An 11,057-nucleotide genomic window follows, 5' to 3' on the forward strand; every position below is an offset into this window, starting at 1 on the left:
AAGAAAGACCATTAGAAACTTATGAACAAAAAGAGATACAGAGGCAGAGCAGCCTCTTTACAGACTGTCAAACTACAGTGGGAAGGCCGGGGAGGTTTGGTGGGCAGGAGGGGAGGGTAAGAGATCAACTGAAAGACTTGTATGCATGCACATAAGCATAACCAATGGACATAAGACACTGGGGGGGTAGAGGAGGCCAGAGGATTGTCAAGGGCGGGGAAAAAAGGAGACATATGTAATACTTTAAGCAATAAAACAATTTAAAAAATAAATAAATAAATAAAGAATAAAAATAAAGAAAAATCATTTAGAAGACCAAATGAAGAAGTTTTGTACTTTTTCATCTTGTAAGACAAACTGTGGCTTTCCATGGTTCAGGTTACCTAGGTCCACAGGAAGGAGACATGGTATGTCACAAAAGATTTTGATTTGACTCTAGGAAGGCTCAACTTAAAATTTCCAAATGTTGCTCCAGAAACCAAGACATTGAATAGCTAGGAATTTCCCCTACAATTTAAATAACATTTTAAATTATAATATAAGTTTAAATATATAAACAGATACAGTAGTTATGTAAAGAAATGCCCCTGTTTTCATCTACTTAGAACTACTGAAACTGTAATCTTAATAAATACTCATTGATAATCATGGGTTGTCCATTGTGTATCAGGCATTAACTAGGCCCTGGGGATACAGTAGTTTAAAAAGTAGATAAAAATTCCTGTCCTCATAAGAGCTTCTTTTTAGTCAAAGGGAAGAAATAATAATAAAGATAAATAAGTTAAAATAAATATTGTGTTAGAAAAGATAAAGCAGAGAAAGTATGAAATGTTGAAAGAAGGTTTTTAATTTTAGAAATTATTTTTTTTTATTAGAAATCTTAAAGAAGTCAGAAAACTTTTGCACTTAGGTAGTGCTTCACATATATAGAGAAATTATTTTCTGGAATTAAAAGAAAAAATCATAGCTTTTAAGTGTATGCATTTTAAATGGTCATTGCATTTACATTTATACTTCTTATTTAGATTTTTAAAAAGGCCCTAGTCAGGTAGCTTAGTTGCTTAGAGCGTTGTCCCCATACACCAAAGTTGCAGATTTGATCCCTGGTCAGGGCACATACAAGAATTAACCAATCAGTGCATGGATGAGTGGAACAAGTTCTCTCTCTCTCTCTCTCTCTCTCTCTCTCTCTCTCTCTCTTCTCTCCCCACTGAAAAATCAACAACTAAAAATTAAAAAAATAAAACTTTAACAAGTCTCTCTCTCCCGCACCCCCACCACTCTCTCCTTCCCTTCCTCTCCCCTTTTCTTGAGGAGACTTAAGAAATGATTTAAAATAAATAAATAATAGGTCTTAAGAATAGATCACCTTAGCTGAGAATTTGGTTTATTTACCTGGCTTATAGTAGAGAAGACACTGCTATTCCATTTTAAAAATGAGGCAACAGATGTCCAGAGAGTGGGGCAACACCCATTATTTACTAGCTACGGGAACCAAAACTATTTTTGGTTAATTTACAAAATGATATACAAATTGTTTTTCACTTCTCATCAATGATGACACAATAAGCTTCTCAATTATCTTGCCCTCTTAAAACTGAGGTTAAGCATATTTTAACTTAAGCATCTGTAAGAAGCAACTGAATGTCTCCAAATATCTAGTAGTACTATTGTATACTATTTTATCAATAATTCATAAAATTAGTAAGTAATATTAGAAGTGACAATAAATTATTCATCAAAAGTTTAGCTGTTTAAAGATTGAGAAGTTAATAAAAGAGATAAAGAATGAACTAGCAAGCTTAGAAAATGGAGCTGACCAGGTAGAGGAAAGTATTGGTGACATTGAAAATAGAAATCTAGAAATGACTCATATGGAAGAACAGAGAAACTTGAGAGTAAAAAAAAAAAAAACCACACAAAAACCCAACTCTACAAGAACTAGCTGACTTCATCAAAAAGAGTAATGTAAGAACATTAAGTATACCAGAGGAGATACGTGAGAGAGAAGGGAACAGATAGTCTATTCACACAAATAATTGACAAGAATTTCCAAAACCTATGGAAAGAGCTAGGTCTAGCTCTTCAAATCCAAGAAGCAGAAATAAAAGAAAAAGAAATAAAAGGCATCCAAAGTAGGAATGAAGAAATAAAATAGTCACATTTTGCAGATTACACAATTCTTTTTATAGAAATCCCTAAAGACTCCATCTAATATACTATTAGAAACAATAAACAGATACAGTAAAGTTGTAGCATATAAAATAAATGCACAAAAAATCCATTTGAGTGTATGGTGATAGAAGGAGATTTGATTTTGGATTGTGGGCACATATGCAATATACAGATAATGCCCAGAACTATACACTTAAAACCTATGTAATTTTATTAACCAATGCAACCCTATTAAATTTAATAAAAAATCAAAAATATTTATTACATTCCTATATAGTAACAACGAAGTTTTAGAAAAATTAAATTCACTTTGCAATTGCAATAAAAAGAGTAAAACACCTAAAAATAAATGCAATAATGGATGTGAAGGACCTATAAACTGGAAACCACAAAGCCTTATTAAAAGCGACAGAAAAAGACACAAAGAAGTGGATATCCCATTTTCATGGATTGAAAAAAATCAATATAATTAAAATGTACAAATTACTCAAAGCAATATACAGATTTAATGCAATCACCATCAAAATCCCAATGGGGCCCTGGATGGGTAGCTCAATTGATTAGAGAATTGTCCTCAAATGCCAATGTTTGATACAAGAATCAACCAATTAATGCATAAATAAGTGGAGCAATAATTCTCTCTCTCTCTCAAATCAATTTTAGAAAATTCCAATGGCATTTTTAAAAGAAACAGAACAAAAAAAAATCATCATATTTGTATGGAACCACAAAAGACCCCAAATAGCCAAAGCAATCCTGTGAAAAAAAGAATGAAGCCAGAGGTGCCATACTCACTGACTTCAAATTATACTACAAAGTAATGATGATCAAAACAGCATGGTATTGGCAAAAAACAGACTCACAGACCAGTGAAATAAAATGGAGAGACCAGAAGTAAACCCAGGAGTATATGGGCAGCCCTGGATGTTTTACCTCAGTGGTTAAAGCATCATTCCATGGAAAGAAGGATCCAGGTTTGATTCCTGGTCAAGTGCATGTACATGGGTTGCAGGCCCAATCCCAGCCCAGGGTTGGGGCATGTGTAGGAGGCAACCGATTTGATGTGTCTCTCACATAGATGTTTCTCTTTCTCTCTCTCCCCACTCCTTCCCTTCCACTTTCTCTAAAAGTCAATGGAAAAACAATACCCTCAGGAGGATTAATAGAAAAAAGAAAAGTATATGGGCAAGTGATTTTTAATAAAGGAACAAAACACATACAATGGAGAACAGAAAGCTCTTTAATAAATGGTGCTAGAAAACTGAAAAGCCATATGAAAAGACTAAAACTAGACTTCTGTTTGTCTCCACATACAAAAATTAACTCAAAATGGATCAAAAACCTAAATATAAAACCTGAAATAATAAATTACATAGAAGAAAACATAGATACTAAACTTATGGATCTTGATCTTAGGAAGGATTTTATCAATTTGACCCCAAAGGCAATGGAAGTAAAGTTAAAAGTAAGTGAATGAGACTATATCAGACTAAAAAGCTTCTGCACAGCAAAAGAAACTGCCAACAAAACAAAGGCAACCATCAAAATGGAAGAAGCCATTTGCAAATAAGAGCTCTGGCAAGGGGTTAATAACTAATACATATAAAGAACTCATGTAACTCAACACCAAAAAACAAACAATCCAATTAAAAAATTGTCAGGCAGTTCTCCCAAGAAGACATACAAATGGCCAACAGGTATATGAAAAGATGCTCAACTTCTCTAGTTATTAGGGAAATGCAAATCAAAACTACAATGAGATACTACCAAACCAGTCAGAATGGCTATTATCAATAAGGAATATCTATAATAATAAAAGCATAATGTGCCAATTAGACTGAACGTCCTTCCAGACAACCTTCCCGACGAAGCCCAGGTCCTGGGTGCCAGCTGGCTGCCAAAGGGAAGCCTGGGTCCCGGGTGCCAGAGGGAAGCCAGTGCTGGCAGCCAGGGGAAGGAAAGGCCTACTCTTGTATGAATTTCATACATTGGGCCTCTAGTGATAAATAAGAAGTGTTGGAGAGGTTGTGGAGAAAAGAAACCCTCAATCATTGCTGTTAGGAATGTAAACTGGTACAGCAACTATGGAAATCAGTATAGAGGTTTCTAAAAAAAAATTAAGAATAGATTTACTCTATGACTCAGCAATCCATCTTCAGGATACCTACCTGAAAATTTGAAAATTTGCAAAGATATATATGCACTCTTTTTGTTCACTGCAACATTATTCACAGTGGCTAAACTATAGAGACAACCAAAGTGTCCTCTGATAGATGATTTGATAAAGATGTGGTACATATATACAATGAAAGGCTACTCAGCCATAAGAAAAGATGAAATACTGACATTTTTTACAACATTGATTGATCTTTAGAGTATGATGCTAAAGAGAAATATGTCATATAGAAAAAGTCAACAATCATAAGATTTCCCTCATATGTGGAATATGCAACTAAAAGCAACAAATGAACAAACAAGACAAACAAACAAAAAACTCATAGGCACAGACAACACCATAGTGGTTACTAGAGGAAAGGAGATGAGGAGGTATTAAAGGATACTGGGGGGAAGGATATCAAATATATGGTGATATCCATATATTTGAATAAAAGTATATATCCATATACTTGGTGAAAAGAGATTTGAGTTTTGGTGGCAAACACACAAAGCCATATATAATAATGTACCATGTAATTGTTTACTTGATACCTGTATGATGTTATTAACCAATGTTATGCCAATAAATTTAATAAAAAGCTTAGATGTTTATGTGGCTTGCCATCCAGGTGCATTCAATACAGATGGAATAAATCTAACTTCAGATGTAAAACTCAAATCTGTAAGGTGATCAAAAACTTTGAAGAATTAAATGGGTATATAAATATGACTAAGATACACTTTTGATATATCTGGGCCCTACATCTGTCTTCCATAATATGGAGCTATTGTTTTAAATATTAAATATGATGTATAAAGCGGATATCACAGTACCATTGTGATATAGAGGAAATAATTAATGTGAGTTGAATAAACTCAAATACTAAGTAAATTAATGATGAAGCAATTCATTCTCAATTATCTTTATTTACATTTATGCCCTCCAATTTTGGATTCCAATTACTATTAATTTTAGCCCTCAACAATTCACTGCTTGGTGTATCAGTATTACCTCCTATCAAAGTCAAAGGTTGTTTTATTTCACTTATATGTTGTTTTTTTTCAGTCTGCACTACATTTTAACTGTCATTTGCTATACTTGTGGATTAGAGACTGACTTGGCAAATAAGGAACTAGGGTCACTATTTCTCTACTTCCTCTCCTCATCAACCAACCAATTACTCAATAAAATAAATTGGTTTGGAGGCACAATTGTATTCTAGGGACAAAGAAAACTGTCAGTAGGTTCAACATGGGAGAAATAAGCACAGTTTTTTGTAGGTTAATAAAAGTAGTTCCTGAGGCTGAACATATGCGGTGGAGAGCAATTAATAAGTACATACAGGATAGCCTAAAAGTAGATTTATAGTTGTTTGTAGGAAAATAATACAAAATTAATAAATAATAATACAAGAATAAACTCTGTGTTTCACATACTCACAGCTATAAACCTACTTTTGTCCCAACCTGCATATGGACTCTCCAGATTACAAAGGGTCTTACAAACTAATTAGGATAACTGAGACCTAATTAATAGAGCAGAAGAAGCCATTGAAGTACTTTTGGGTAATAGACAAAATATAATTAAAATCATGTTAGAAGATTAAGACTCTAATATCTTAAGAATGATCGAAGGGAGAGAGACCATAGATTTGTTTCAGGAAGGCTGAAGAGCCACAGCACTGCAGAGTTCCCTTCACCATGATGGCAATGCGGTCCCCCAGGATGTCAGCTTCATCCATGTGGTGGGTGGTCATTACGATGGTGCGGTCCTGTTTATACTGCTGAAGGAGGTCCCAGGTGGCTCTTTGTGAGATGGGGTCCATGCTAATTGTGGGCTCATCAAGCATCACCACCTAGAGACCAGAAGAACAACTCCATGACCATTGATAATTGATGCCAAAGTACTTGTGGAATAATTTACTACTTGAGGGGAACACATTTAAACTAAGATACAAAATCAAGACTAATAATAATGGTAAAAACTAGAAAAAATAATCCCAAACCACATTATAACAGCTCACCCAATAATGCAAATTCTCTTTAATTATCATTGGCCACATCCCCATAAGGTTCATCTCAACTCTCAGGTTTCTGTCAGCTGAGTTTCCTGGATCAGCTGGCAGGAACCCATTTTCAGTACATGTATGTGTGCATGCCCTTCCCACCCCGCTCCCTCCTTTTTCTTTATTTCTTCTCTAATACCTCAGAGTCTACTATAAGTGCTATCATGACGGAGAGTTTGCGCTTCATTCCCGAACTCAGTGACTTTGACATTATATTACACTTTTCTAGCAAGTTAAAAGTAGACAGCATATGGTCAGCTTCCATAGGGTACATCTCTTGACATTTTCTTTTTGACTAGAAAGAGAAGCCAGAATTTACATGATGCCAACTTTATCCTCAGAGAGTTCTTAGATCATAACACATCTACAAAGGTTAGCAAAAATAAGTTTACAGTTGTTAGTATGTGAAACACACAGTTATTCTTGTATTATTTGTTAATTATTGTATTTTGTTTGTATTATAATGGTAAGACACATCAGCACTTGGATCAGGAAGAATACTAGAACCAGAACTTGAAATACAACTGAACTGGTGTTGAGTTTACCATTTTCCCCTTGTGTATGCCCTAGCCTGAACACAAAGCAATCCAAAGCCTGGAAATGCAGTGAAGTGTAAATAGAATGAGATTAAGGAGAAACCCGCTAGTTCTTGTTTGAGGAGTGGAAAAGGGAAAACCCCTAACGTTCTGAGAGAGTGTAGAAGGCCCAATCCCATTTCCCCTCTGCTCTCTTGTGGCCCAGACCATGGGAAGTCTTCTGGGCGGGATGGTGGCAAGAATAGAAAATAATGGGAACCCTCAATGAGCTCAAGTGGTGAGGAAGGTGAACCTTCTCAGTGTAGTCAAGCCCTGTATCCAAAAGGACAGGGCCAAACCTGCCTGCTTTGTACCACTCTCTCTGTCTTCCTGACACGTGGATGTGGCATGATCATGAAAGTCAGTGATTTCTGGCTGGGAGACTGAAAGAGAAATTTTTGGGAACTGGAACATTCTGGGGAAGTTGTTGGTGAGCTCATGTGTTCACTCTGTCATTTGCACACATGGATATAATCCTAATTAGAATACCAAATTTTAAAAATTATGCTGAGTAAATCTCTACCAAGATGTGTAGTGACCAATGGGTAACACAGGCTGAGACTAAAATAGCACTATTAAGATTGAACTAATATGGGAACCACAGCCCACAGATATAAAAAAAGATGTAGTGTCACGATATATTATTGAAAACATTCAGGATAAAAACAAAAGTCAATTGGCACACAAAAATCTCATCTCATATAGAAAAGACAATCAATAGACATCAATGATAGGATGGCATGGATGTTGGAATCTGTAATAGTAAAAGTGTAATATGCAAATCGACCGAATGGCTGAACAGCAGAATGATCAACCGGACAACCACACTATGACACCCACTGGCATCAGGCCAGCTAACATGGGTGCGATGCAATTGGTCAGGGGTCCAGCCATCGCCCCACTGATCGCCCTGCAGAGGGAGGCCCAGGCCACTGGCCAGTGGGGCAATCGATCAGGGGGTGTGTGGCAGTGGATGCGGGCAGCACCAGGCCAAGGCGGATGCAGGCGGGCGGCGGGGCTGCGAGGCAGCTGGGACCACGAGGGCCCTGGCAGCTGGAGCTGTCAAGACCTACCCTTGCATGAATTTCATGAATTAGGTTTCTAGTTAACATATAAAGTATTATCAACATATCGAAAATATGAAGAAATAAAATGAAATTTTAGAACTAAAAATTTTAAAAATATTTTCATTTATATCAGAGAGGGAGAGATAAAAACATCAATTACGAGAGAGAATTATTGATAGTTTGCCTCTTGTATGTGCCCCACTGGGGACCAAGCCCACAATCTGGGCGTGTGTTCTGACTGGGGATCAAATGTGACCTCCTGGTTCATAGGTCTGATGCTCAATCACTGAGCCACACTGGCAGGGCTAGAACTAAACATTTAATAACCCAAATAAAAAGCTCATTTGGCTTAATAGTAGAATAGAAGTGACAGAAAGAAGGGTCAGTGAATTTGAAGATAGATAAATAGAAATAATACATTCTGAACAATAGAAAGAAAAAATAATTATGAAAAATGAAAAAAGCCCAAGGGACTTTTGGGAGAACTTCATGTCATAGAACTTCTAACATGAGAGAAGAAAGAGTATGTGGCTAAAATAATAATTGAAGAAATAATGACAGAAAACTTCTCAAATTTGGCAAAAGATACAAACGTATAGATTGAAAAAGCTGATTGAACCTGATCTAGATAAATCATAACCAAATTGCTGAAATGTACAGACAAAGAAAAACTCCTGTCAGAACTCAAAAAAAATGATTAATTATAGGGGAATAATTCAGATGAATTTTGATGTTTTATAAACATGGTGTCCAGAAAGGAGTAGGACAACATTTAAATCTTTTTATTGATTGATAAAGAGAGAGAGAGACCCACCCATTACACACTTATTGATTGCTTCCTGTATGTCCCCTGACTTGGACTTGAACCTGCAAACTTGGTGCATTTGGATGATCCTCCAACCAGCTGAGCTATCCAGTCAGGGCAAGAACATTTTTTTCAGTCCTCACCCAAGGATATTTTCCCATTGATTTCTAGAGAGAATAAAAAGGAGAGAGGAGGGGGAGGGATTTCTAAAGGGAGAGAGACAGAGACAGAGAAGCATCAATGTGAGAGAGATACATCGATTAGTTGTGTCCCACACATGCCCCACCGGGACCTGGGAACCTGCAACCACGGTAAATGCTCTTGACTGGGAATTAAACCCATGACCCTTTGGTCAACAGGCTAATGCCTAACCACTGAGAAAACTGGCCAGGGCAAGAACAACATTTTTTTTAAGTGCTAAAGGAAAAGAACCACTGACTCAGATTTCTATGTCAAGTAAAAAATATCCTTGTGAATTAAGGACACTCTCAGGCGAAGGAAAACTAAGAGACTCTTCAGCGAAGAGTTTTGATGTAAATGGACTGATACAGAATGCTTTTCAGACAGAAGAGAAATGATGCAGAAAACTCGAAACATCATGAATAATGAAAGCACAGCAGAAATGGTAAATATAATAACTATTATTTTCTTATGGTTTTTAAACACACTAGATCATTTTAAGCAAATATTTTCTGGTAATGTTTTCAGAACGGTGGGGCCTTGACTTACGAGTTTAATTTGTTCTGTGACGGAGCTCGTAACTTAAAGTGAACGAGTGAGACACGTGATCCTGGGCTGATGTTGTGGCGTTCACTGTGACGTTCACTGCACCAACTAGCGGTGGGGTATCTGAAGCTGGCTCATAACCCGAATTTTAGCTTGCAACTCAAAGCTCGTATCTCGAAAAACTCGTTAGTTGGAACACTCGTAAGTCAAGGCCCCACTGTATATGTATGTCATTTATGCCAACTATAGCCTAAGCAGGGGTGGGGAACATCCTGTTCACAGGCCATATATGGCCCGCAAATCATTTCATCTGGCCCTGTGAGTTAATTAAATGTTTGACAAAATATAGCAGGCTAATTTTAAGTTGATAGTTTTTTATGGCCTGCGGATGCTGTTATAAATATCCAAATGTCCCTTGGCAGAAATAGAGTTCCCAACCCGGCCTAAAGGAAGGACCTACAGTGTGGTAAGATATCTACATTCAAATAAAGTTGAAAACTATTAATTACAACTAATTGAAAAGCTAAAGTCTGTATTTTGTAACCCCTATAATAACCAATAAAAATGTATACAAGATATAAAATAAAGTAAAATAAAAATCAAAATAAACAAAATGGAATATGAAAGAAGCCCAAGAAGTCCAAGTAACCCAAAATAAGACTGCAAAGAGGAATCAGAGGTAGTGGCGGTTGTGGGGAAGCAGTGAGAAAAACAGAAAATAATAAAGTGATACATTTACATCTAAACATATCAATAATTACATTAAAAATAAATAGTTTAAACACATCCATTAAAAGACTATCAAATTGTATACAAAACATGACCCAACTATACAATCTCTACCAAAACTTGCTTAAAACTTAATTATATAGTTAGGTTTAAAGTGTTTGAAGGAATACCATGCAAACACAAATCAAAAGAAAGCTGGAATGGTTATATTAATATCAGATAAAGTTGACTTTATAGCGAAGAAAATTACTAGAGAAAAAAAGAGGCAAAACAGAGCAAGTGCCTGGTATGTGGTGCCTTGTTGTATTGTATTCTGTGCCTTTAAATCAACGCAGCAGATCCAAGCAACAGCAGCCTCCTGAGCACCACGCCCTCTGTCTAACGAACAGCAGCTGTACATGAAGCCTCCCCCCACCAGCCAGAAGAGACACCATAGCTGTGAACAGCACCCACCAGAGGAGCTGTTGCCAACTGAGGAGCAGCTGCTACAATAACTGCCTGAGGAGCAACCACAGCCCGAGGAGCCACTGCCACCCAGGGAGCAGCCACTGAATGACTCAACATCTAGATATGTTAGTGAGATCAAACATGGGTAGACAAAGAAACCCCCAAAGAAAAGAAAAGGAGGACTCGCCAGAAAAGCAGCTAGTGATACAGAGACATGAAATATGACAGAAAAAGAATTCAGAGTAAGGGTCCTAGAGTGCATAAACCAGGTGGACGAAAAAAAATCAATAACATATGCAAGAAGCTAGAA

The 11,057-nt window shown here is 36.6% G+C and overlaps 1 protein-coding gene across 1 annotated transcript in view; it reads right to left on the minus strand.

Annotated features, from left to right (window-relative positions):
• Positions 1-6,642, minus strand: part of LOC102771425 (ATP-binding cassette sub-family A member 3-like) — a 37,621-nt gene extending 30,979 nt beyond the window's left edge. The window contains exons 1-2 of the mRNA XM_006761175.2: positions 6,538-6,642; positions 5,978-6,188 (exon numbers count right to left, since the gene is read on the minus strand). Of these exons, the coding sequence (XP_006761238.2) occupies positions 5,978-6,188; positions 6,538-6,609 (283 nt within the window). The 5' untranslated portion in view covers positions 6,610-6,642. The remainder of the gene's footprint in view (positions 1-5,977; positions 6,189-6,537) is intronic.
• Between the last annotated feature and the right edge of the window lie 4,415 nt (positions 6,643-11,057).

This window comes from Myotis davidii, unplaced genomic scaffold (genome assembly GCF_000327345.1).
Source record: "Myotis davidii unplaced genomic scaffold, ASM32734v1 scaffold2338, whole genome shotgun sequence".
In the NCBI taxonomy this organism is placed as follows: Eukaryota; Metazoa; Chordata; class Mammalia; order Chiroptera; family Vespertilionidae; genus Myotis; species Myotis davidii.